The sequence below is a fragment of the Lingula anatina genome, chromosome 3 (assembly GCF_051362555.1).
Source record: "Lingula anatina isolate TDL-2025a chromosome 3, LinAna3.0, whole genome shotgun sequence".
NCBI classification, from domain to species: Eukaryota; Metazoa; Brachiopoda; class Lingulata; order Lingulida; family Lingulidae; genus Lingula; species Lingula anatina.
In genome coordinates this window covers 30,559,802-30,587,474 of record NC_141769.1, presented here as the reverse complement: position 1 = coordinate 30,587,474, position 27,673 = coordinate 30,559,802, and the positions used below count along the sequence as shown (strand labels likewise).

Sequence of the window (27,673 nt, the reverse complement as noted above, 5' to 3'; positions counted from 1 at the left end):
TTTCATTAGCCTATCTATTGGGACGATGAGCTCATTGCTCTCGGCAAACTTCGGCGATTGCGTTCGATAGCTTCCGAATTCGTTCCTGAGACGTCTTCAGGTATGAGAGGAAAGTTACGCTAATCAGTTGATGAATAGTTTATTGACGAGTAGACTCTTTTAAAAACGCGAGGTATAACAAAATCACGCGCCCTTATGGCGCACAAACAGGGCTTTTTATGCGCCCAGTTACTATTCTATGCGCGTATGGCGCAATGGCGCGCTCCTTCCCAATCACTGAAACAATTATGTTTGTATTATTAAAAGAATATACTTGTTTTATATTTTCAGATCTTGAGAAGGCGTGGGATAAAATGGGAAAGACTAAAACTGCAGTAAGTGTTCTCTCCTCTCCCTGTTAGATCTCTACAATACATTAATATTTAGTTGTTATATGTGTATTCAGCACAGCAGCATTTCTCCTACATGATTGCATTATTTCCAGCTGCGTCGCGTGGAGCACAGACTGGATGATGCTGCTCGTTACAAGTTCCAGGAGCCAGAGTCCCTGAACATTTCTGACAGCAGTGTCACAGTTGACAGAGTCCCCAGCTTCCGTATTGAAGACAGAGGAAGACCTGTAACTGTATGTTATTAACTTTCAATTGTTTTTATGATTAGAAAGACAAGTGAAAGGGATAACAACTCTTCATATGAGATTTATTTTTCACATTAAAAACATTGTAAACAACTCATAGCAATGTAATAAATTCTGTTTTACCTCCAAAGCAGGTTTATCGCAATTGTACTTTCCACCCCCCTTTTCCAACCTTATATTAGAACTCAACAACACAGTATATACTAGCATATGCATTATTCTTCTTTCAGACTCGATTGGACAATTTTGGTAGAACTGAAGAGATGCGAAAACGTACCAGTCGAAAAGTCAGTCGTTTAGGTAAATACATGTTTAGATCTATACACATTATTACACACAGTTTAGTGACACATTTCTGTTTTGTTAGTATTTTAATTGTTCGAACCTGATGGTTTTTGGATAGAAGTGTACAAGGGGATTTTGATAGACTGCTGGCACAATTTCAAAATAATTTCTCCAATTTGTTAAAATATATGGCAAAAAAAAAAAAAATACAAAAAAAACATTAAAAAACACGTTTGGATTAAGCTGGCATATTTGACTCATCAAGTGTATGTATTCTGTAAATCTTATGTTTTAAGGCAGGTACTTCATAAATTAGAATTGCCATAGAATTTTGCATAATTTAATGACTTTTACATTTACAGAAGACAAATACACTGAAGAACCAGAGCATGCTTACAGAGCCAGGAGTCCAATAGACTCGAGAACATTCTCCTATGCAGCAGCAAACAGGGAGGGACAGCCCAGAACAAAGAGCCCTAAACGAGTGGGCTTCAGCAACAGAAATGAATACAGAAGCATAGAGAACAGAGATGCAATATTGACCTCTTACAGTGACAGAATACATGGCCTTGATGGCCTAGCTTCAAGGTCAGGGTCAAGTGATCCCTTAAGGTCAGGAATATATGACTCATCAAGGTCATCAGGTTTTGATCGGCCAAGTTTGTCCAGTGAAGGTATTGGCAATGTTACTGACCCTAGGGCCTTGGGAGAAACAGAAGTGAGGTTTTTGAATGATCACATAACAGACAGCAGGAGGGTTGAGCCTGAGATGTCAGACTTCAGGAGATACTCTGGAAGCACCAGGCAAACCTACGTTAACGTGACTGTGCCTGGATCAACATATTCAAGACCGACTAATAGTATATACACTACAGACACAATGAGGACTTTTGAGACTGGTGGGAGTCACCCCAGAGTTGACTATGGCAGGACACAGACTGCTGTAGATGGCACTGGTGTTCCTCCTCTGAGAACCCAAACCACAGCTGCTGTTGGGGACCCTCTTGGGCTGGACCACATACCTGGAGCATATACGCGACCCTATGAAGGGTTAGACAGGGCATCACAGGGTTACAGCACACGTACCCCTGGGGAAGGAGTCACCCCTGGGCTGGGTCAAAGTAAAGACACTGATACCAGCAGAAGTGAGACCAGTGGGGACGCCAAACTGCAGTCACTTAGGAAAAACCTCAAATCAGCAAGTAGAAACTCTGAGGGCCTGGCCAAGCTGAGGGAGAAAGTTATGCAGCAAAGGCTGAAAGGTTTGTACACAAGTTTGTTTATACCAAACAATTATCCTGTAATTGTGCGCTGTGTATCTTTGTGCAAGGTAAGCAATTACAAAATAATTATTGATATACCGGAATAAAGGCTCTTAGGTTCTGTGGTTTATTTTCCTAGCATCTGACAAGGTAGGCGACATATTCAGCCAAGGTCAGGGTCTACAGAAACCCCCAGACGCACCGCGCCCACTGGCCCCCAACACCAGTCTTAACAGGGAGACAGCACCTGAAGAGGTCAGAGGTCATCCTAGACTGCCTATAGGCGGCAGCACATATACTACCAGGTCTGATGGTACTGGTAAATTGTTCACAAAGGACACGAGTATTGATCAGAGTTTAGACAGTTTGTTGGGATCGAGGCAACTCCACACAGATGAAAAAACTGTGCAACCAAAGACGTATGATATTTATGCTGCAGAGAAGCAGCCTATGGTGAGGAAAGTGGCCGCAGGGCCGCCTGGACCTACGTACAGAGGTAGGGCATGAAAAACCAAAACTGAATATTTTTATTATCCAGTGTTTGTAACAAGATTTACATGCCTGTGGCTCTAAGGTATTATTCAGATTTTAACTTTGAGCAAGATATTTTAATGGTGAGACACCCTTTTTTTCAGTTGAGGTACATGATAAGGATCAGGTAATAATAATGGGCATCAAAAATTGAAATAGCATGAGGGAAGGTGGCCTTTAAAGTATTTTTACCTTTTGTTTGATTTGAAAACTGAAAACACTTTCAAACAGGTTTTAATGAAGCTGAGACTAAGATAAGAACACCTGAAGGTAAAGTGGTCCGTGTCTCACAGTCAAGGAGGAAGATGAGGGAGAAAAAAATTAGCAAAGGTATGGAAGCTTGCATTTGATTTGACTTCTTTATTTTATTTTCTTTTACAATTGAAAGTTTTTTCTCCTGTTAATGTGAGATTGCCTGGCTATTAGTTTAGTGTTTATATGCGAACTTTGCTTTATTATTACTGCCTTTTGTCCCAGTTTTAGTGACATCTTTAGGTTAAGAGCAGTTAATACTCTAGATAAATGATATAGAAAATATATTGTGTATGAAGATAAAAGAAAGCATTGCAACAGAGATCTTTGATTGATACATTTTTTAGGGTTTAACATTGAGCTGATTTATAAGAAATGAAAAAAATATATAACATCTCCATTAAGACTAATTATATTTAAATATGATTCTTTTATTGTCACCATATTTTCAGAATCCAAAGTTGCCAAAGAATCTAAAAAAGAAGCCAACAAGAAGTCCAGTACTAAACCTGCGAGGGTCATTTCTCATCACAAACGTCCTTCGAAATATGAAAGGAAGGGTGAGGATGTCTTTTCTTTCATACTCTGGCAAAACTCAGATTTATTTCAATTCATACATTTAAGAATGATTTGGTTCATATTTTTTTTTTTTTTTGTAAATATGTTATTTAAAAACTTTTCAGACATCATTACAACTAGATCTTGGAGAGAGGGACAGAAGTTAGTGTTGAAGGAACTAGGACCTAATAAACTGCCCAAAATGTCACTGTCTCCACCAACTAAGGACACGGAGCCCTCATCAGGTGAGTAGTGTAGAACATTTGAATGGGTCTGATGTCTGTAATAAGGCCAAGTTCCATTTTTCATTATTTGAATAACATTTTTTGATCACTAGTAGACATATCTTTAAGGCAAATTCTAAAACATCAGTTTAATTTTTTTGCTGTCTTTCTGTTGAGTACAGTTTACCTTTAGGCATGAACCGGATTTGTTAGACTATCTTTAAATTGTCAGCACCATGATCTTTTTATTATGAGATAAATGTAAACAAATAAAATGTTTTTCAGAGGTCATTTTCCCTGATAATGCTGAAATATGACCTTTGTTTATCTATCAGGGTGGGAGTTTTCTTCCTTACTAGAGATTATTTCCCAAATATATGTAAAGGTTATATGGATTTTGTATGAGACATTGAAAAATAAAATTTTGTGGAAAAGGGTTTTTACCATTTTTTCTGTCAGTGTATCTATCCTATGGCAAAATATAGACTAAACGATCTGAACAATTTTTTCTCTCTGTCAGAAGTGACTCCAGTACCGCAGAAGCCAGATCCTGTTCAGGCGACAGCTGACGTGCCGGAAGCAGACCAAGCAGACACTGATGTCTCTGATAATGAAGACTTCAAGGACAGTCTGGAACCCTCCAGGGCAAAGGGACTCTCTGAACAGGCCAAACATGTATTAGCTGATCTGAAATCTGGTAACTATTGTGTACAGAGAGACATCCAGTTAGGAACTGTCAAAAATAAGAACAAATTGAATGTAACTTGTATGTCCTCTTTCTTCAAAGCCTGTCCTCATACACCTGCTGTGACCTATTAAACAAGATTATGATAGACGTAATTATAAGATGTGTAAGGTGTATAGACTTTATTTTACTTATAGCATTAAGACTTTAAACTTTAATATTAAATAAGTAAACTTATTGGACTTGATTTTATGTACAGCACTGTATTTCATGTATGGAATTTTTTTGTACCAACTTGAGCTTAGTACTATGATAGTCTAAATAATTTACTTTCATCTTGGAAACGTTACTTAGAACTTATTGAATTGCCTTGATTATGTTACAGAATCTGAGGATGAAGAAGATAAAGCTGATAGAGAGGAAAGACAGGCAGACAGCCCTCATAAAGAAAAAGTGGGAAAGGGTAGAATGAAGAGAAAACTGACAAAACCAGGTATAATTTGCATAGTTAAAAAGCATTAAGTCACTATCACTGACATCTGCCTTATATTATATTGTATGCACATTTTATTCTTTAATTTTAAACCACAATAAACAAGTGTGTGTGTGTGTGTGTGTGTGTGTGTGTGTGTGTGTGTGTGTGTGTGTGTGCTCTTGTGCACGCATTCTAACCGAGGACACACACCCGCCCGAAACCCACTAACCGAGGACACACCTCCAACCGAGGACGTCCTCGGTTGACATAAGCAGTGGAATGCATAAAGGGGCCCATTTCAAGTTAGGTGGTGAAATTTGACGCTATTCTGAGCCAGTCCTCGGTTATGCTGTATAGCGCGGGCCAAATTCCCGCCACGAGTGTATCAGAAATACTGTCCAACTTTTTGTCTGAAATCGGGCTATACACACGCGTCCTCGGTTGTGCTGTAAAGGGCGGACCAAATTCCGCGTCCTCGGTTGTGCTGTAAAGGGCAGACTAAACTGAAACTAATGTTATACCTCAGATGTCTATATATTCAGTAAGTTCATATTTTTAAACTAAAGGTCTTTTTTTATCAAATTAAGCTCTCCTACTCTGAAGTATCAAATAAACGTACCGGTACGTTAATTAATTTTCCAAATTTCTTCCCGCCGGTACGCTCCATTTTCACCCAGTAGCCTACGCTTATTAATTTTTCAAAAATCTTCCACCCGGTATGTTTATTAAATACCTATTGTACCGGTGGGAAATTACACAAGTACAAGTCGCGCTTTTTATTTTCTTAAATTGAAGTATAATGAGAAGAAAATCGAGATCTCAACTCATTACCTACTGTTCCACAAACAGCACTGGAAAGTAGGTCAAGCGGAAGTCGCTCTCTGAACACAACAGTACATGCGTCACCTGAGTTCAGTTTCTATAAATAGACGTGCTTTCCCTTCAGCAGTGACAACTACTCCTGTATATCGATCGAATGATGCAATGTCGCAAGGTGATAGGATCATATTTATAGCTAAGGAGGTCATTTCAAGTGCAGCAAAGAAGTTGTGTCTGTTTTCAAACGTCAATTATTTCATGCCGATTTATGATTTAAACGATGTTAAATCACATTTCTATGTAAGATAAACCCTTAGGAGTTTACAGGTATGCAAAACGAACCTTATATCTGAGAATAAATTTACTAGTATGAACCGTATGGCTCTCGGAGGCGGCTTAGGTGCGATATATCTGGGTCTTCGGCCCCTGACAATTATGAAATTTAACTCATCCCGTTTTTAAGATAAATTTTAATACTGAGTGAATTTTACCTGGTGAATTTTTTTTTTTTTACAATGATCAATAGCTAGCTTTTTATGTACAGACACAGATGTGTCTGTACATATAGCCGTCATCTGCGTCTGTCGTCGCCGTCGCTGTCGCCGTGCACTTTTACCGATAACACGATAAGTGGAAAACTGTTTTTTCTTTTGGCTTGAAACTTACAGAACTGATGAATATTCGTATGGCTCTCGGAGGCGGCTTAGGTGCGATATATCTGGGTCTTCGGCCCCTGACAATTATGAAATTTAACTCATCCCGTTTTTAAGATAAATTTTAATACTGAGTGAATTTTACCTGGTGAATTTTTTTTTTTTTACAATGATCAATAGCTAGCTTTTTATGTACAGACACAGATGTGTCTGTACATATAGCCGTCATCTGCGTCTGTCGTCGCCGTCGCTGTCGCCGTGCACTTTTACCGATAACACGATAAGTGGAAAACTGTTTTTTCTTTTGGCTTGAAACTTACAGAACTGATGAATATTCGTAATACGCAGGTCAAGTTCGAAAATCAGCATGATCGGGTCACTTATAGGGAATTTATGCTGTTTTTTCACTTTTTTCAGCATATATGCAGCACCGATAACACGATAATTGGAAAACCATTTTACCTTTTGGTTTCAAACTTACAGAACTGATGAATATTCATAATACGCAGGTCAAGTTTGAAAATCAGCGTGATTGGGTCATTTTTAGGGAAGTAATGCTGTTTTTCACTTTTTTCAGCATGTATGCAACACCTTTGTGCTATATGATGGTACTGTATGGATGGCAGTCTATAAAATTGTCCCTTGGGTGATCACTAATTAAATTAAGGTCTATAAAGTCACTTGCCTACTCATTAATTTTCAATTGGCCATTAAATGAGATTACATAAAACACTCCTTGAGATTTCCCTGTAAAGTCCCATAGGTTTAGCTCTCTTAACTGTGTCACAAAATTAGGATTTGGTGATAATTGTGCAGATAAATGGTGTTAAACATTGCAAATAAATTTACAACAAAAAGAATGTGTTATGCCAACATGCTATAGATGAATAACAGTGCTTTATTTTTCTCAAACTTGGTGGGGTTATTAATATCAAGTTAATACAGCTAGATTAAAAGTTTGAATAGCAGCTTTATTGGAATTTTTTACGTTTTTTTTTTTCATTTTTTTAAAATTATTTTTCAAACACTAGCATCTTCAAGATGTGATTTTTTTACTCCCATCCACCAGAAATGCTGTGCATTTTCTGTATTTTTGTATATAATTGTTATTTCTTCAGATTTAATTCTTAGGCATGTTAACAGTCTCATTATGGAACTAATAAGATATGTAAAAGTGTTGTTTTGACATTTTCTGCTTCTTAACAATATTGTTGATTATATAAAAATGACGGTAAACCTGTTATAATATTGTGCATTGTGTAATAAAGTATCATAAATGGAAAGGAACTCATCATTGCAGTTTGTCAGATTTAATCATTCACTATGTTCAGCATCTGCAAATGGAGCAAATTGGACATTGAAAATTGTTCTATTGATAGTTTTCCTATGTCAACAATTTTCCTAGTTGAACATTTAAAAATGACAGTTTATTGATCATTTTGTTTTAAAAAAGGTGTTGAAAATGGAAAGAAAATCATTTCAGTACAGTTATCTCTTGTTTACATTTTGGCATTTTGAAAGTGTGACTCTGAACTTCCATGGCCTTGAAGACCTTCCCAAATCACATTTTCTGAATATTCATGATACTTTTATTTTTTTATAAAAAATTTGGTCATTATGCTGTTAAATATTATGGTTTATTGCATGAAAGTTGAAGAAAACCCTATTTTGGACACTGCTGCCAGGATAGCGGTTAAGGGAAAACCATGTTACTTACGATACTGAAACTTACTGAAAAGTTTCATAAGACAGAAGTGCAGCTTGTGTTTGAAAACCAGTGTGATTGTTTTCTGTTTTGGAGGCAATGCAGGTTTATAGAGTGCTATACTGGCATTTTCAAGTCGTGACTTATCACTCCCATCTGCCAGGAGCCCTGTACTCTTACTTTGTAACATTTTCTGTATTTTGTTAAGTTACAAGAATGATTCTTAGGATTGACATACAGCAAAAAAAAAAATTTATATATATATATATATATATATATATATATATATATATATATTTTTTTTTTTTTTTTTAATGAGTTTAAGCAATTTTTTTTGTGTTTAATTTTCACTGTACCTCATTCTGGCATTTCCAAAGTTTAACTCTTATCAGCCTGACACCTTAGGGACTATTTCCAGACCCTATCACGCTAACTGTGGATCGATCTATCTCCATGGGAATTCTCGCTAAATTGCAATCAATGTAAGTGGCTTAGTTGTCTGTCACGCCTACTGAAACTGGCATGCCAGAATCCTGACTCTCAAACTGAAAGCAATTTAGTGAGAAACCCCTTGGAGTTGGATTGATCCTGTTAGATTGATCTAGGTATGGGAACTTAGTCTAATGCTTGATACACATTTTCCAATCCAATCCTAATCCAATGTTATGCAGAATAAGAATTTGATTTTGGCTATGCATTTACAGTTAGCATAATACATTAGTTCATCAGAATTGACAGTATCCTATTTCCTGCGTTTTTATTTTCTGGTTTTTGTCTGTACATTTGACAGCTTTGCTGCCTTGTTTCTTTCTCTTCTTCTTCTTTACTTTTATTTATTTATTTCATTTTTTTTTTGGGGGGGGGGGGGGGGAGCGGTGTAAAGGTTTTTTCCACCCAGTACTTTTATTCCATCCAGTACTTTTATTAAATTTCGAGATTTTTTCCATCCAGTACTTTTATTCCATCAGCACTTTTATTCGATACTTCAGAGTAGGCTTTTCATAAAACTCACAGAACTGATGATTGTAAGTAAAAGAATGGTCAAGATTGAAAATCAGCATGACCAGGCCCTTTTCTTTCAAATGTTATTTAAAAATAAGATAGATTGGTTGAGTTCTGAGGGACTCAATGGTCAAGATTGAAAATCAGCATGACCAGGCCCTTTTCTTTCAAATGTTATGCTGTTTTTTTTTCAGCATATAAGTAACACTGTAAGCACATTTCGGGGAGAACCAATAAGCCTGTTTTCATGAAACTCACAGGAGTAATCAATGTTATCTATATACAAATCAAGTTTAAAAATAAGATTGATTGGTTGAGTTTTGAGGGACTTCAGCTTTTATTTGTATATAAGTGGTTTTCCTCAGATTTGATTGTCAGGCATGTTGACAGTTTCGTTATTGAACTAACTAGATATGTAAATATGTTAGTGTTTGTCTGAAATTTTCTGCATCTTTACAACATTGCTAGTTGATTAAATAAATATGACGGTAAACATGTTATCATGTACTGTGTAATACAGTGTCTCAAAATGGAGGAAATGGGGTGATTATTTTCAAAAGTTTTGCATTTTTTTTCTCCTTTTTTCAGTGTACATGCAACACTGTAAACATACTTCAAGGAGAACCAATAGGCCTGTTTTCATGAAACTCAGAGAACTGATGATTATTAGTAAATTAAAAAGAATGATCAAGATTGAAAATCAGCATGACCAGGCCCTTTTCTTTCAAATGTTATGCTGGTTTTTTTTCAGCATATATGTAACACTGTAAGTACATTTCAAGGAGAACCAATAAGCCTGTTTTCATGAAACTCACAGAACTGATGATTATTAGTAAAAGAATGGTCAACATTGAAAATCAGCATGACCAGGCCCTTTTCTTTCAAATGTTATGCTGTTTTTTTTAAGCATATAAGTAACACTGTAAGCACATTTCAGGAAGAACCAATAACTTAAAGCCTGTTTTCATGAAACTCACAGAACTGATTATTATGAGTAAAAGAATGGTCAAGATTGAAAGCCAGCATGACCAGGCCCTTTTCTTTCAAATGTTATGCTGTTTTTTTTCAGCATATTAGTAACACTGTAAGCACATTTCTGGGAGAACCGATAGGCCTGTTGTCATTAAACTCACAAGCGTGATCAATGTTATCTATATACAAATCAAATTTAAAAATAAGATAGATTGGTTGAGTTCTGAGGGACTTCAGCTTTTATTTGTATATAAGTGGTTTTCCTCAGATTTGATTGTCAGGCATGTTGACAGTTTCGTTATTGAATTAACTAGATATGTAAATATGTTAGTGTTTCTCTGAAATTGTCTGCATCTTTACAACATTGCTAGTTGATTATATAAATATGACGGTAAACATGTTATCATGTACTGTGTAATACAGTGTCTCAAAATGGAGGAAATGAGGTGATTATTTTCAAAAGTTTTGCATTTTTTCTCCTTTTTTCAGTGTACATGCAACACTGTAAACATACTTCAAGGAGAACCAATAAGCCTGTTTTCATGAAACTCACAGAACTGATGATTATTAGTAAAAGAATGGTCAAGATTGAAAATCAGCAAGACCAGGCCCTTTTCTTTCAAATGTTATGCTGTTTTTTTTTTTTTTTTTTTCAGCATATATGTAACACTGTAAGCACATTTCAGGGAGAACCAATAACTTAAAGCCTGTTTTCATGAAACTCACAGAACTGATGATTATTAGTAAAAGCATATTAGTAACACTGTAAGCACATTTCAGGGAGAACCGATAGGCCTGTTGTCATTAAACTCACAAGAGTGATCAATGTTATCTATATACAAATCAAATTTAAAAATAAGATTGATTGGTTGAGTTTTGAGGGACTTCAGCTTTTATTTGTATATAAGTGGTTTTCCTCAGATTTGATTGTCAGGCATGTAAACAGTCTCATTATTGAATTTACTAGATATGTAAAATGGGTTGTTTGACAATTTCTGCGTCTTGACAATATTGCTAGTTGATTATATAAAAATGGTGGTAAACCTGTTATCTTGTATTGTGTAAAAAAAGTGCCAAAATGGAAATGAACTCGTATCATTGTAGTTTGTCAGATTCAATCATTCACAATGTTCGGAATGGAGGAAATTGGACATTTAAACTTGTTATATTGATATTTTTGCCATCTCAACAATTTTCTTAGTTGATCATGTGAAATGGCAGTAAACTGTATTATTTTATGTAAAAAAGTTAAAAATGGAAAGAAACCCATTTCAGTACAGTGCTCTCTTGCATACATTTAGCATTTTCAAAGTATGACTTTGGAGTTCCATGAACCTGAAAACCTTTGCTAGTCACATTTTCTGAATATTCATGATACTAATATTTTATTATAAAAAATTGATGATCATTATGCTGTTAAGCATTATATAATATTGCATCAAATTGGAAGAAAGCACAATTTTGGGTGCTGCTGGCATGATGTCCTCAATTGTAAAATTGTGTACTGTTCAAGTCTGTATCCAATGGACGACACTTTGTGTTATCAAAATATAAAATTCATGATAATAAAAGAGTGCTAAATAGAAAATAAGCATTATAAAAATAAAATGTTTGAAAACGAATTTCTTTGGTCTTTTATTTTATTTCATCAGTATCCTTTCTTTTCCTAAATTAATTGATGTTTTATCTCATAATCTTCAAATCTAAAAAAGTGGCAAAGCCCAGCATTAAATATTGTATAACTGTTCATTTAATCATCACCTCTGGTGTTATTTTGGAATTTACCTTAAATATGAAAGAATTTCATAAAAATGTGAATTGCTGCAAAGTAACGCTATATAAAATTTGCTTTGCATTAAAAGTACAATCATTATTACATGTAGATGCATGCATGTCCTCGGTTGTAATGTGTAGTGTCTGTCCGTGTGTGTGTCCGTGTGTGTCCTCGGTTAGAATGTAAAATTCTTGTCAGCAAAAAATTAGTTTTTATAAAAAATTAATTTATAACATTCATACTCGAATAGATTTTACCCTAAATTTAATGTTTTTATTTTGATTTAACCAAGGAATAAGATGTCCTCGGTTGTATGGTGTTGTGCTGATGTCCTCGGTTGGTACACATAGACAAGTATGTGTGTGTGTGTGTGTGTGTGTACGCACATATTATGGGTATAAGAATTAGACATGTATATCATACATATCTGTGTTCCTTTAGAGCCTGAGACCAAGTTTCCTGCAGCCAAGGTACGTCACTATGACACTGACGAGGTAAGACGTTTTATTGCCAAACAGAAAGCAGACAGGAAGAAAAAATCACAGGAGGAGAAGAAACACCAGAAAGAGCAGCAGGAAATGAAGAAGAAACAGCTGGAGGATCTTTACAAGAAGCAGAAGAAGAGTGCAAGGCCCGTAAGACCAAACAGAGGTGGGCTTTTTCTGTTTATGCCATAGCAGATGTTGGGATTTTTGTATATTTGTATATCTTCCTATAAAAATCAGCTTTTGAGGCCCTTTTATATGAAAAAAGTAAAGAATAATTCAAGAGTTAAATTTATTAGAGGTCAGAGGTCAGTATATAAATAGCCGTACTTATGTAAGTGATCAAAGAATTTGCTATAATTACACCTTTTTCCATGTAGTTGATCGCCACAGGGTCCTTGACGAGACTTTCTCCAAGGGTCAAAGTGTGGGTGACCTTCCCAGGAGACATCCTTTCCATGATGATTCTAGAAAAGTAAGTTCATACAGAGTATCAGGTCAATATAGCTTCTAAGGGCATGCTGGAATTTATCAGTGTATGTGGGATATGAAGAAGTGCATAGCAGTTCACAAAAGCATTACTGAAACCTTAAGTTGCTGCACTAAAATAACTCTGTCCATATCTCCTGTATCTCTGTAATGTTGAAATCCACTTTTTTTCTCTGTGGTGTGGAGCATTTACTGTGTGCAATATTGTGTATTAAAATTTTGGAATATTGTAAAATTCAGCAACTAGCCAACACTGTGTTCTCACCCAGCAACCTTCTACAAGTTTATGACCCATTCAGTGTCATACGCTTACGAACTGTCCCTATTCCTCTTGTGGTATTTTACCAGAATTTGATTGGTTCATTTTTTTGTTTTAAATTATTTTGTATTGGATGCCCAGGACCACACAGTCATCTTTCTCTTTATATTTAATAAATCTATGGTTACCTACTTATCATTTCAGGTGAGCACAGGCTCGGACAAGGAAAACAGAGAGCACAGGGACTCTGATGAAGACAATCTGTCCAGCAGTGATGCCTCCACCATTACCAGAGATGGTCTAGAGGGCAAACAGAGCCACAGGTACACAGAAAACAGTACAGTTTTACTGAACTTTCCCATTCAAAATGCCATAGCACTACGTCTGGGCTTGATATTTCAATAACAAGCTTACAACCCCTCTTGTGTGTTATGTGATAACATTGGGATTGAGAACTTATATCAGTTTAAATATAAAAAAAATGGATAGCATTTTGTTACTTGGGTCATATACTAGAAAATGTCATAAGGTAATGAAAATGGAAACACAGTTCTGTGATATGCAGTCATGTTTTTATCTATCAGATCAACATTAATGTATGACAATAATTCATACAGTGCTGTGGTATACAATTGTAAAACTTTCAGTAGAATGCAGAGCGGTGCCTGTTATTTAATAATGAACTGTGTCTGTGTATTTGTTTTCAGAGATGATCAGCCACAGTCCCAGGCCCTCAGTGAGGTGCTGTCGTCAACGTCTGAGTTGACCACAGATATCGATATGTCTGAACAGTTGCCTGCCAGAATGACAGATTTCCCCACTGCAGGTTTGTTGTATCTTCCTTGCATGATATTGCAAAATTGACCATGAAGTACCTTTGCTTCTGCTGTTATCATAATCATCATCATTTGAGTCACAGCTTGAGAATAGTACAGTACACTATTTGATGAACAGTTCATACCCAGCACCTTCATCCTGCCCCTTATTCAAATGTTGGACCAATCCATATTTTCATACTACCTACAAACTCTTGCAATTCCCATGGGTAACTTCAAGTTGATATAACTGTTAAATATTCCCTGTTCTGTTCTGTTTTTAGAGGCCAGTTTTAAACCAGTTCAGGGTCAAGGATATCAGGCCTCTTCTTTGCCGTACCAACCCACAGTGCCTGTCTCTGCTACTGCTGCCACCTATAGGACAAATGCAGCCAGTAGTCTAGCAGAAGCTTATAGTAAGAATGCTTATATGGTTTAGCTGCCACTACCATATTAAATGATTTCCACTCAATAAAAGCAAGTGTGGTATTTTAAAAACTATTCTTAAAACTTGCAGGTATTAAATTGTCTGTACATTTATTACACCTTTTTGGAAATGTTGAATGCCTCTTCACATTCCACTCTCAACATACATCTAGGAAACATCTTATTTTTGAAGAGAATAGAATTTTTGCCACCTGAACTAACATCTACAAGTCAGTCATGTTTTAGGTTTTACCCCTTGAAAAAACACATGGAGATTCTTTTAAAACAATTTACTTTTTACCGTCTTCACACAAGAGACAATGAACAACCTGTCTATTTTTACCAGGTGCTGGTTACGCCTCAGTCAGTCAACCGAAGACCAAACAAGAGAGGATCAGTGCACTGAAGGAGATGTCCATGGCTCTACAGAGCAGACTGCACGCAGAGACCAGAAGACTGATCCAGACATCTCCAGAGATAGCAGCAGGTACTCTCTCTCTCTCTCTCTCTCTCTCTCTCTCTCTCTCTCTCTCACGTAGGTGTGTGTGTGTGTGTGTGTGTGTGTGTGTGTGTGTGTGTGTGTGTGCCTGCAGGCATGTGTGTGCTTGCACGCTTATGTACAGAGAGCTGGATGTGTTCAGTTATCATATTTATAGTGTATCCTATTTCAGCCTCAAAGCCTCATATCCCTGCTGCCTCAGACCAGTACTGGGCCTATCCACGCTATAGAGATCTGGACATGATGAGCACAGAGAGTGAGGGCACTGAGGAGTTTATGACCAGACACGACAGGCTCACTGGAGGTAGACAGAACTACTCTGTGTTCACTGGGGACTTGCCAGGTTAGAAAATTAACAGCTGGGATTGTTTTGTAAATATCATTCCATGATTTAATGATTTTGACCACTACCTTTATGGTGTCTAGGAGTCTGGGATGTTAACTCCCCCCCCCCCCCCCAACACATTTTTAAAGGAAAAATATTGAAAGTTAGATCAGAATCTGTTTCTTGGATTATAGTTTTCCAAAAGTCCCTTTCCAATGTCTTGAAACATTATTCACTGTTACTCATTTTATTTTTATAGGTGTTGGTAGTTTATCTGATCATGCTATGAGAGTTGAGGATGAGAAAAACCAGGCAGCAGCAGCAACTAAGATCCAGGCAGCCTACAGGGGGCACACTGTGCGCCAGGGCCTGTCTTGGAGACTGCCATCTGGTGGCACTTTGGGAAGCAGGCTGAAACAAAAAGAAACAACAAAACCTAAGGTAAGAGAAATGAAAAATTTTTACATTATAAGTTTTGATTTTTTTTTTCTTTTCTTTCTTTTTTTTGTTGAGAAACTTGTGACATATTTAGAAAGAAGTACAGTTGATTAATGCAGTCCTTACTAGTAGATTATCATGATATGAATGTACATATTCCAGATCTTGGATGACTCCTCAGATACCAGCTCCCTGCTGACTGACACCACTTTGACAGAGTCAGAAGGTTTTGGAGAGAAAGCACCCAAGGTTTGCTGATTCTTTGATATTCAGAATGTGATGGATAGGGTTTTATATACAAAATATATTCAGTATATAAGATATTCTGTTGACAATTTTATGTACAAATTTATATATTCAAAATATAAGTTAAGTCATTTCACTTTCAAAATGTTATTTCTATTATAACTTTATCAAACAAAAAGAATGATGGTTGTTATACCAGATAAGACTAGAGGTAACCAGTTATATTCAGACTTGAGTAGTTTTGTCACAATTTTTATCATATACATCTGGATAAAAAAATAAGAGGTTTTGCTTATGTATAGATGATTAAGTCATTATCAACTCTTATTCATGAAATAATTGAAGTATGATTCCTAAATTAATTTTAAAATTAGTGAAGGTAATTATACAGACTTAAGCTGATTTTCTTTAACAATACAAGTTTAAGTATAAAAATGGCCTGATGATATCTCTACCAGATAGGGGCAGGGTTGAAAGAGACGGGATACTGTATCAGGGACTTAGGAGGTGGACCTGACCCTAGGCCAGAGTTTGCAGTGACAGAGCCTTATGAAGGGCCGTTTGAGAAGAAGAGACTGGCATGGGATGAGCCACCTTATGACCCCTACAGTGTCCTCAGTATATATACTAGGCAGTATCAGGACAGAGGTATAATATACTTGATAAATCTGTGTGTTTCTGTAAAATCACGATCCAGTAAGCTGTTCAAGGTGCATTTCCTAGTTCAAATTTGTCACTGACTGAATTAAAAAAAAAATTGGCTTGTTTCTGTTAATTAATGAATGAAATTTTTTTTTCCGTTTCTTCTCTGAGAAAAGAGTTGAGAGAAGTTTTGGAGATCACAATATGGTGTTTGTTCTTTCAGCCAAGGTCAGCACTGGAGTGGGGACGTCAGAGTTTCCCCCTCAGAGGCAACCCTCGCCCCCTGTCCACTCCTCCCCATCCCCTGTCTATGATGATGATTTCACCCACACTACTCCCTCTATCCGAAGTCACAAAGAAGAGTCACATAGAAGTCAAGGCACGGCTTACAGTGGGTTGCAAAGAAGTGCAGGATCTGGCTCACACAAAAGTGGAACATCATTGAGATCTGGGAAAACAGGAAGTTACCAAGATGAGAGTAATCGTACAAGGTCTAAAAGGCGAACAAGAAGTCCTTACAGGTAGGTTGTACATGTGATAGTTTTAATTTGCATTTTTTATACATATTTGATGTGATATTTGCAGAAGCTGAATGGTTTAATTGTATTCAAATTGACTAAAAAATTCAGAATTAAACTGTTATTTGTGCAGTTTGTTCTGGAAAGTTTTTCAAAGATAAAAAAATCAGGTTGCTTGTTAAAATGCAATGTTGGATTTTAATTTTTGAAAAAGAACATTGGAAGATAATGTTTTTTTTTTAGTCTGAGAAAGGATAGAAAGTGTTGTTGGGAAAATTTTCTGCCCCATTTTGAGCAGACTGAACTTATCAGCTTCATGCAGATGATCATGTTGATGAGTACGTACACTGAAATTTTACTAATGTCCTAGTTGCATGCCTGTAACATACACAGAATGTAATGGATTTGATTGGTTTCTAATAGTAAAATTCTTGTACTTGTAATAATAAACATGTGTGTTCCTTTTTTTATATAGATTTGAGTTGTCTTTAGAACAGTAGTCTTGTGAAGTACTAACACTTTTCTAATATGAAACATTTTCTTGGTCTTTTTATAGTTTTCTGATCACTTTTTTATGTAGTGATGATTGTATAAGATTGCAGTAGTACTAGAACCAATAGTGGAACTAGCCGCTGCAGTAGATGAGTAGCAAATTGCTGTGATTGCTTTTTGTGTAATACGATTTCATTCTTCTAAGAACTCCAGGATTTCAGAGCCTGAAATAAAGGTGTAATGAGAATATTATGTGCTTTGATATATTGGAAAATTTTTTGATACATAATACTTTTTGTATCAAGATAACACTTTTTGTAACAGACACACTGTTATTATACACAAAGGGTTGTAAAATGACATTAAACCAGAAGGGTACCTATATTTTGGAACAAAATCTTAAATCCAGGCTCTGAAATCTAGGTGTCATAACTAGTCCCACTGTTAAAAAAGATGAAGTCTTTTTGTTGCACTCTTGCAGGGTTATAATGCGCGGCAAATATAAATGCTACCTTCCCAAGGACCGGTGGTATTATCGCAGGTAGATCTTCTATTAGACTGCCCTCTGGTTGATGAACTGACCTGTCACCTTATAAGACCTGTCAACATGGTGACGATGTTGACATTGACATTGCTGACACTGACATTGTTGACATTGACATTGCTGACACTGACATTGTTGACATTAATGTTGCTGACAATGACAGTTGGCATTTACTTCATTGGCATTATCATCATTGCTGCTGACACTGACATTGCTGACACTGACTTTGTTGACACTGACATTGTTGGCACTGACTTCACTGGCATTGTTGGCATTGACATTGTTGATAAAGACATTGTTGACGATAATATTGATACTCTGCTGCATGATTAATAATGAATGGCTTTCTTGACATAGATACTGTTGACATGGGACTTGTTGACAAGGTCTTGCTATGATATCTACTTGTCTTATGTCTCTTTAGTAGATATGGAATCAATAATTCTTGTCTTCATTTTCATAGCTTTTGAAAAATTGTCATTTTAACATATTTAGGCGCACAGACCAGTAATCAAATGCACTGGTTGCATAATATGTACCAATAGCAAATCATAAAAAATAACTTAATGAATAGTATTTTCCAAAGAGGAAAAAAGTCATTCTATATTGGCACAAAAGAGACATCAAGACAAGAAGATTTTATCCTCAGCATTTCCCCTGTGTTCTCTCTGGAGATGGTCCCTCTGTCTCCTCTGTCTGTGTGTAGATGGTCCCTCCTGTGATATATGTACCTATGATAGAGCTACCAGTTTGTCCACAGCTGTGTTCAAAATTTAACCACACGCTCAGATTGCTTTATATGTTAATGTTAAAATCTGTATCCTATTAATAAGATGTCGAGAGAAGACCATCTAAAAGAAACATTTATCAGTCTATATATCAATTAATTGAATTATGATATTACTGAACTGTAAGTGACCGTTTATTCACTTTCTGTTAAAAAAATATACCAGGATTTTGCCATTAAAAATTAGGCATTTTAAAAAATAACATATAATTCCAGTTAAACAAATTAATTTTTTTCCTGTGAGCAGAATTTAAGAACTTTATTTTAGTCAAATAACTTCTCTTGCACCTAATCGGTGATAATTTTCTGAAAAAATACCAAGTATTTCGGATTTCATTGGCAAGATAACACCTATGTGAGACTGCTATTATATAAATTATGCATATATTTCCAAGGTGCAGATGAAGTCCTCAACAATGTTAGCATGCCTCTTTTTTTTGGAGAGTGCTTTGGCAGATCCATTGCCAAATATGGGCCCAAATTTTGTTTCTTAAATATATTGAGGCCTATGCCCAAATTGGTAAGAGTAAACAAAAAATACCAACGATAACAAAAACTCATCAATAAATAAATAAAGTGAGTTAATAGGTCATCAGGCTGTATTTTGGACACAGCTGCTCCACTTTCCTTGATCCCCTAAGGCTTATTTGTTTGTTATATGTAGAATTGACACTGCTTGTGTATTATGGTTCCTATACATTATGATATTTATATATATATATATAATAATCAGTTGGGGGTTAATGTGCATTAAAGGAATTTCTTAATACTTCTTAGAGTCAGAGGTGCAATAGTGTTATTTTTAATAATTGTTTGATATCAAATATAATATTTTGTGCATTAATATCTGATATTCAGTTAAATTCATTACGTTTTTCTTTTTTATTTATTATACATATTTATTTGTTTAAAATATTGCTGGGTTGGGTGTGGATCATGGTTGAGTTTGCCTGAGTTTGGGTTGGGTTGTGCAATATAATGTATTGTCCACTCTGTACCAATTGTGACAGTTGATGACTATGCTAATATTGTATTACACACACACACACACACACACACACACACACACACACACACACACACACACACACACACACACACACACACACACACACACACACACACACACACACACACACACACACACACAGCTAGAAGCTGACTGTGTATAAAATATATAATACATAAATAACTGTTTAACAACAAATTATGTTATGGGAAGACATAGGAAACACCTTGCGATATAATTACTAGTAATGTATATAATTTTATGTGTATATGTTTGGAAGGACCATCTTGTATTTTGACCACTATTCTGTTTACACCTGCCACGTTCTGATACCTTGGCATCCAAGGTCTGTTGGAAATGCTTTAACCAGCATTATCACTTAATTTGAGGCAAGTTTCCAATAGGCTTAAAAACTCAGGGTGACCTCAGGAAGGTCAAGGTCATGAAGGTCAAGGCCAGGGTCTTCTGGAAGTGAAATTTATACCTAATTCTGTTCATGTTGCATGAAGCAAGCAAGCGTCTGAACATGACTATGTAACAGCTTATGGTGATTGTCATGGAATCCACTAGCTTTATATCCACATATGCCTTGATATGGTTGCTGACTTTCACTTAATTTATGCTTATGCATGTGAGAATACAGAGCATTGCAGCCCTGTACAGTTTGCTTCCTGGATCTTTGGATAAGTGATAACTTACGATTAATTAATGAAAGGGTATAATGCAAGAGGTGAATTTCATTTATTTTGATGTTAAAATCAACATGGTAGTTTTAACCTGATGATGAAAAACAGCTTTTGTTTTATTTGGTATTGGCCTCTAAATTACACAAGGTATACAGTATGTCTACTTTGAATATACTGGCTCAAAGCTAAATCATTAAGTATAGCTAATTGACAGCTATTTTGCACTCAGCTATAGCTTGAAATTGTGATGTGCTTATACCTGTATGGCTTCTAACAGACCACTGTTACCTGTGCCTTATTATATGATTATGAATACAGCTTCAATACAGATATTTATGATGTCTTTTTATTGGTGATGGTGCATATTAGATACAGAGGGAGACAAAACTGTGTCATATGAATTGAATTTTTTCACTCGTTTGATAGAGCTAGTTTGTATTAGTTCTACATGAATTTTTTTGTCAGCTGCATAAAAACCCAGCATTTTGACTGATACACAGCAGAAGTCAGAACTATTATGTATGTTCTGTAAAGAACTTGGCTTAATGAAAATAAACATGGCTGTTACTCCAGTCTGTTTGGATCAAATATTGAATAATTATAAAAGGAATAGGGGTTGTAAACACTGGAGAAATTATGGCATTTATTGGTAGAAAAGCATAAAAAAATTGATTCTTAAAACAAAACAAACAGAAAACAAACTTAAAGGCTATTTGTTCATTGTAGGAATGAAGAAAATCTATCACCTGGAGAGAGAGACGATAAGAGGGAAGAAGACACGTTGGGGGATTCCCTCACACAGTCACTTGAAAGGTGAGTGGGGTATCAGGGCAATTTTTTTCCAACCTCACCCTCACCCCAGAAGCCTATTTTCTTAATAGATCTGTATTATATACAACTTTTTATGTGGAGAATTTTATCTTTTTGTATTTATTTTTCATGATATTTTTCTGTGATAAACAGAGTTTAATACTTGCAATACCCAGCTGTAGTACTTGACTTGGTTACCAACCTACAATAAGTAAATTGAATATATGGCCACTATTATTACTACCATTACGTACACATCTGTTCTAGTGATGAGGATGTCAGAGAGAGTCCGCCCAGTCCTAAGCCAGTCCAGTCCCTCTCCCTTGTCCCTAGTAACCGTAGTCGAGTGGACGACTCTCTGGACTCGGACTTGTCTAGTCTGGGGGACGAGGAGACGAGAAGGGACCCTTTATCTCTGGCCTCTAAGGTTGGTAGGGGTTTCATGTTGTGGTCATAAACAAAACATTTTACTATTATTATTATTATTTTTTATTTTTTTTTTTTTTTTCACTTTGTGGGATTCTATCTTCTCACTCTTATGGGACCTTTTATTTTAAGTAAATAATTCACTGTTTCAATTTTGCCAGTTATCTCACCTTTAGGTTCATCTCATTATGCAGTTATTATTGTGATATGCTGACTTGTCATGATGTAGATTAAGAACAGACTTTGTTACCCTTAATTGTTTGTATGTATGTTCATGCCTTTTTTGAAGTATGGGAGTGAATTTATGCTGTGACACAGAGAGAGAGAGAGAGAGAGAGAGAGAGAAGAATAAGAAGAGAGAGAGAGAGAGAGAGAGAGAGAGAGAGAGAGAGAGAGAGGCCAGACATCATTATCACACCCTGCATGTACTTTCAGCTGACGGCAGGATCTCCCAGGTCGTATCCCCCTGCAGAGACCAGGCTGGCACCTGATATGCTAGAACGCCGCATGACGGCCGAGCTCAACTTGTTGGATGGGATGGAGGAGTCCCTACGCCACCTGACTGATGTGGAGCGAGCCAGAGGGATCTCCATGGCACAGCAAGAAACCGTTTCTCTGGCACAGATTCTGAAGGTATGAATATGGTGTATTTCATATATGGGTACTAATAAAAAGTCATTTTTCTGGGAGTTCTTAAATAAACCGTATTAAAGAACTTTTTATGTTTCTCTTATATAGATGTCTATACACTGTTTTTATCCGAAGGGCTTAAAAAGTGAAGTGAATTTAAATTTTTAATACCTCAAATCCTACTTGCTGTTATTCAGAGGAATTTCAATTTTATATATACTTTCTGTACCCTTGCTGACAGATTGCCAAAATATGAGAGAGATTTCCAGTTTGTGTGTGAAAAATATAAAAAAATATAAAATGCTGTATTTTCTTTAGGGTCGTCAACAAACTCACAACCAAGACATGAAAGATCTCCACATGAAATTGCAACAAGAGCGCCTGGAGTCTACAAGACAACTAGAAGAGGCTCAGAGGCGAGCAGCCGAGGCCAGTCGAGAGGCTGCACGCGCCATTGCTGAGGTCCGTGGCGATGCTGCGACCAAGATTCAAGACTCCACACATAGGTTGCTGGAGACACAGGCAGAGGCGGCCAAGGCCACGGCTGAGGCAGCACGCCAGCTGGCAGGGGTGAGTTGATAGAAAAAAAGTGTTCATAGTTTGTATTGATAGAAGGTAAATTTTTTTTTTAATTTGATATATTTTGCTTTGAAATTTTAGATGATTGGTATTTCAAAAATGGATGTTGTGGAAATGTTGAAAATTCAACATGATGTTTGACTTTTAATCTTTCAGATAATGAAATCTGCTGCAGAACTTCTTTCACCAAAAAGCCAGTAAATTATAAATTGCACCAAATATTAGAAGTCTTAATTTTTTCTTTCTTTTACAGTATGAAATACTTAATAATGACAGATGCTCATTCCCTTTTGCACAATATAAAATTCATCCTTTTCCAAGTCACATATTTTATATATTAATTATTTGTTTCAGGTGGCCTCAGTGTCCCAGTCAGCCACAGCCCAGGCCCTGGATTCTAACAGAATAGCCAGTGATGTGGCGACAGCAGCAGCCTCAGCAGCAGTAACAGCAGCCCTGGACCAGCAGAGACAACAACAGATGGACTTTTGGAGACAGGTAGGCAGACATGTGTTGGTTTGGTTTTCTGTTTTTAATCCATGGACATTTTCTTTTTGTGCTAAGATGTTACCATTATACATATTGCACTTTATGTTTAATCCAGGTGACAGTGTGCATCACAAATTAATTATTCATCACCATTGATGTTTTCTGCGTGCATTAATGGTTGTAAATTCCAGTCCTGTTTTATTATGTTGTAACCATTCTGTTATCACAGGCCCGACAGTACACCTATGACAGAAGCACCCAGGTGTCAGCGGCTTACTCTGCAGGGAGCAGGACCAGAAGTCCGCCTACAGCCAGCTATAGTCCCGTCAGCAGGACCCGGAGCCCTCCCACTGCCAGCTACGGGGGAGACAGCTTTGAGAGTGGCAGCAAGTCTGAGACTGAGGCCAAAACCAAATCTGGAAGGTCATTGATTGTGGCTTTATATCTTTTTGATTCAAATTTTTTCACAGATTTCCTGAGTTCTTTGATAATTGTTGGTAGTGATTTTTTTCCACAGGCATATGTTGACCCTTTGTACCCCATTGGATATTTAGCTTTTGTTGTTTGGAGAATTTTCTTTTCTAAAAAATGATTCTTCATGTCTTATTGAAAAAATTGGTAAAGTGGAGCAATAATAATATTTTTCTTAGTGTGCTTTTTTTATGGTTTTTGTTTGATGCTGCTAGTCCTCATTGAAGTTGTTAACCATGATAATGACTGTACTCAATCTGTTCTTCTTCACCAGTTTGACCATTGAAAAGATACTAATTTGGATTAAAGTTATCTTTTAAGTTGAACATAATAAGCAGTTTCACTAAGCACTGTATCACTTCAGAGACTTTCTGTTCATAGAAAGGCATCCAACTGGCAAAAGTATCATGAAAGCTGTCCTTTGATTGATTGACCTTTACTTCTTGTAGTGATTTTATGTGGATGAAAAACACCAATGGTTTATCTATCTTTCAGTGAGAGTGCTTCAAGCATAAGGACGGCCAGTGATCTGTCAGATCCCGGCAGGAGAGGAGCCTCGCAGGACACTGATTCTCCAATACTGACAGCCAGTGATGCCAAACCCCGCCACCAGGAAGAGTCAGACCAAGACAAGACCCTGACAGAGAGCATTGTGGAGGATCTTCACAGTGACAAGACTGAGAGTGTTACAGAGGAAATCCCCAGTGATAAAGGTAGCAGTTTCTTATATCTAACAAATACAGCAATAAAGTGTGTTTAAGAATAACTGTAATAGAAAAAAGTTTTTTGAAAAAGTTATTTGGCATTTGATATTTAGATAAGGTACAATGGGTGTTATATTTTAACATACCTGTAACGATAACATGATGTACCACACTAGTGTCTAGCCATTGTCATTTCTATACAAATAGAGGCTGCACATCCACTTGTGTATAAATCATAATCTTTAATACCTTTATCATCTCTCCTTGTAAAAGACTACTCTATGAAGTTTGACGAGTCCATGACAGAAGATGAGATTGAAGACCAATCATTTAGAGCCTTGCTGCCCTCAGAGACCCACAGACGTAAGGCAAAGAAAGAGGAACACAGGGTTTCGGATCACGGGTCCTTGTCCTCTGAAGAGATGCAGATCTCTGGTGAGAAGATCCAGGAGAGGCTCTTGTGTTTGGGGGGGGGGGGGGTAACCTATTGATGGAACACTTTTTACATGTGTGTTGTTTATGCAATAAAAAGTTGTTAATTAAAAGATTGGGGGTGGGGGGGGGGCTTGCTATTTAGTTGCTATGTACATGTTTACTCAGAAACTTTTGGCATTGGCTAGGATATTCGATATATGCATCATCTTTGATGCAATTTAACACAGAGCTTTTCTTTATGATAGGCAATTTTGTCATACCAACAAGTCAAAATGACCAAGCAGAATGATAGAAAAATTTTCTCCTTTTTTTTCTGCTTCCACTTCTACTCAATACACATAAAAAGTTCACTGTCAGTTGAGTTTTTGAAAAAAGAACCAGTTCTTATATACAAATATTGTTACAGGCGTGCTGAGTGTGTCAGAGCTACATGCTCCATTCCATGGTGAAGACTCTTTCAGTAAGTTCACGGCTGAGATGGTCAGGCAGTACATGAAGGAAGAAGAAATGAGAGCTAAACATCAGGTACATTGACAGGATCCCTTACAAATATATAGCACATGTGAATAGTAAAAATAATTTATTAAAACCACCCTCCACAAACCTCTTGGTGCTGTTTACAATTATTACAGAATTATGTAACCTATAAGCACTTAAATATATATTCAAAACTAGGAATAAGATGCCAAAACATGAATGACTGAACCAACAGGGTTAGACATTACAGTGAATGTCTTTCTAAACTTTTGTTATAATTATTTTATCTGTAGAATTTTTTTGTCATGGTGCCTATGTATATAATAATTTGGAATGAAATGTTATTTCTAGGGGGCGTTATTCCGTCTACGTGAGAAAGCATTGGAGGAGAAGATGAAGGCTGAGCTGGCGTGGCTGGACCAGCAGAAAAAGCAGCTGAGAGATAAAGGCTCAGATGACGCGTATCCGCAGATTGTCAAGAAACAGAGAGGGCTGATTATGAAGTATAAGAAAGAACAGGTGAGAACAGCATGTTGGTATTATGGACTGATGATCTTTTTAACTTGTGTTTAATCTTTTGTTATGTATGGTCATTTTCAAAGGGTTTGTTGTGTCTCATAACTGTCACTTTGCTAAAATTGGGCCTACAATTGATGAAGTTTTCTGGGATAGTTAAAGAAGACTGTGAGCCAACAATAAAGATTTCAGTTGTGGAGTCTACAAGTCAGCACATTACAAGAGTATTGTAAAGGTTTTACTTATTTTTTGCCTAATGTATGAGATGTATTTTTTAAATCTATGCTGGTACTGCCAGTGAAATGAGTTTATCAACATACAGCATAATAGATTCTGAAATAGGACAGCAAATTATCTGTGTGACAATTGGACATGTACACGTATTTAAAGAATGTGACATTTTCATTGCTATCTTTCACCTTGCAGGCTGAGATCAAGAGACTACAGGAAGCTAATAGAATTGCCAGTCGTGAGCGCCAGTTGCTTCTCCAGCAGCACCAGGAGATAGCGCGTCTCCGCCAGTCGGCCCAGCAGGTCAAATCCAAGCTGAAGGACAGCAAGGGGGACGGGATCGAAACTACACACAGTGAGGACGAGACTGGGCACAAAGACAGCTTACAGGTGATTTATTTATTTATTGTGAATTATTGTAATTAAATCATATCTCACTTGAAGTATTTTCATTGCATTTATTTATAAGAATTGTAAATATTGAATGATTTTATAATTAGACTTTAATCATTAGTGTTTGTATTCATCAAATGTTTGAAAATCCAATAAAAATACTTCATATTAAGCCAAGTCTTTAATCAGATTGTGGAAAATTAACTTAAATTTAGACATTCCATGTAATCTCAGATATTGATATTCTCATGCTGGTATTGATATTTTCTTACAAAGCATTCCTTTAAGCTTAGAAATTCAGATATACACATATGTATAGGAGAAAGGAAAGATATTTACAAAAGCAGAAAAATCACCGTCATATTGTTGATATGATATATATGTATTCATAATGAATACTTCCAGTTACCAGAGGAGTTTCTTCAGAGCCACCTGTCCAGGCAGGAGTCCAAGTCAGACACGGAGGTCTATGTGGACAGTGGTCAGTTGTCCAGTCGCCGTTCACCGTCACCCTCATCACGGCCAGATGCCAGAGTGATGAAGGAGTTGAAAAAGTTACATTTGGATGAAAGGTAAAATTATATTAGGAGTTCTTATGTCTTAACAGTTAAAGTTAACAGGAATGAGATTTTTGCTACTGTCGGTGGATTTCAGACTTTGTGGGAGTCAAAAATTTCATTGGCCTAGGTGGCTTCCTGGACCCCATGGTATATTTTCCGAGTTTTTCAATAAATGGCAGGCTAATTCAAGAGTTAAGTGATTTTATGCATTGTGGAATGGCAAGTCTGTGACAATAATATTTCCAATAACATGTTGCAAATTTTACAAACAGTCACACTTATTTGTCTGTTGTCTGTTAAATGGTTAAGACATTGAACTATCATAATGGACAGTCTGTATATAAAATACCACATAAATTGGAGGTTGAAATCATTTGCAGCTCACAAGTGTTACTGGCTTATAATTTTTACTGTTACATGAAAATTGCTTGCAATTTGCAGTGATGAAATGATGTAAT

The 27,673-nt window shown here is 36.5% G+C and overlaps 1 protein-coding gene across 1 annotated transcript in view; it reads left to right on the top strand.

Annotated features, from left to right (window-relative positions):
• The window catches only part of LOC106175264 (centrosome-associated protein 350), a 44,415-nt gene that overhangs the window by 2,644 nt on the left and 14,098 nt on the right, over positions 1 to 27,673 (top strand). Inside the window, exons 3-36 of the mRNA XM_087010105.1 lie at positions 331 to 374; positions 485 to 625; positions 868 to 937; positions 1,285 to 2,184; positions 2,324 to 2,680; positions 2,947 to 3,045; positions 3,420 to 3,527; positions 3,651 to 3,770; positions 4,270 to 4,446; positions 4,820 to 4,927; positions 12,276 to 12,485; positions 12,700 to 12,794; positions 13,272 to 13,390; positions 13,775 to 13,893; positions 14,167 to 14,298; positions 14,655 to 14,795; positions 14,980 to 15,150; positions 15,392 to 15,573; positions 15,733 to 15,819; positions 16,275 to 16,464; positions 16,682 to 16,979; positions 17,950 to 18,009; positions 21,221 to 21,307; positions 21,572 to 21,731; positions 22,166 to 22,363; positions 22,679 to 22,930; positions 23,294 to 23,437; positions 23,658 to 23,851; positions 24,395 to 24,612; positions 24,877 to 25,038; positions 25,445 to 25,563; positions 25,867 to 26,034; positions 26,458 to 26,652; positions 27,061 to 27,227. Coding sequence (XP_086866231.1) covers positions 331 to 374; positions 485 to 625; positions 868 to 937; positions 1,285 to 2,184; positions 2,324 to 2,680; positions 2,947 to 3,045; positions 3,420 to 3,527; positions 3,651 to 3,770; positions 4,270 to 4,446; positions 4,820 to 4,927; positions 12,276 to 12,485; positions 12,700 to 12,794; positions 13,272 to 13,390; positions 13,775 to 13,893; positions 14,167 to 14,298; positions 14,655 to 14,795; positions 14,980 to 15,150; positions 15,392 to 15,573; positions 15,733 to 15,819; positions 16,275 to 16,464; positions 16,682 to 16,979; positions 17,950 to 18,009; positions 21,221 to 21,307; positions 21,572 to 21,731; positions 22,166 to 22,363; positions 22,679 to 22,930; positions 23,294 to 23,437; positions 23,658 to 23,851; positions 24,395 to 24,612; positions 24,877 to 25,038; positions 25,445 to 25,563; positions 25,867 to 26,034; positions 26,458 to 26,652; positions 27,061 to 27,227 — 5,992 coding nt within the window. The remainder of the gene's footprint in view (positions 1 to 330; positions 375 to 484; positions 626 to 867; positions 938 to 1,284; positions 2,185 to 2,323; positions 2,681 to 2,946; positions 3,046 to 3,419; positions 3,528 to 3,650; positions 3,771 to 4,269; positions 4,447 to 4,819; positions 4,928 to 12,275; positions 12,486 to 12,699; positions 12,795 to 13,271; positions 13,391 to 13,774; positions 13,894 to 14,166; positions 14,299 to 14,654; positions 14,796 to 14,979; positions 15,151 to 15,391; positions 15,574 to 15,732; positions 15,820 to 16,274; positions 16,465 to 16,681; positions 16,980 to 17,949; positions 18,010 to 21,220; positions 21,308 to 21,571; positions 21,732 to 22,165; positions 22,364 to 22,678; positions 22,931 to 23,293; positions 23,438 to 23,657; positions 23,852 to 24,394; positions 24,613 to 24,876; positions 25,039 to 25,444; positions 25,564 to 25,866; positions 26,035 to 26,457; positions 26,653 to 27,060; positions 27,228 to 27,673) is intronic.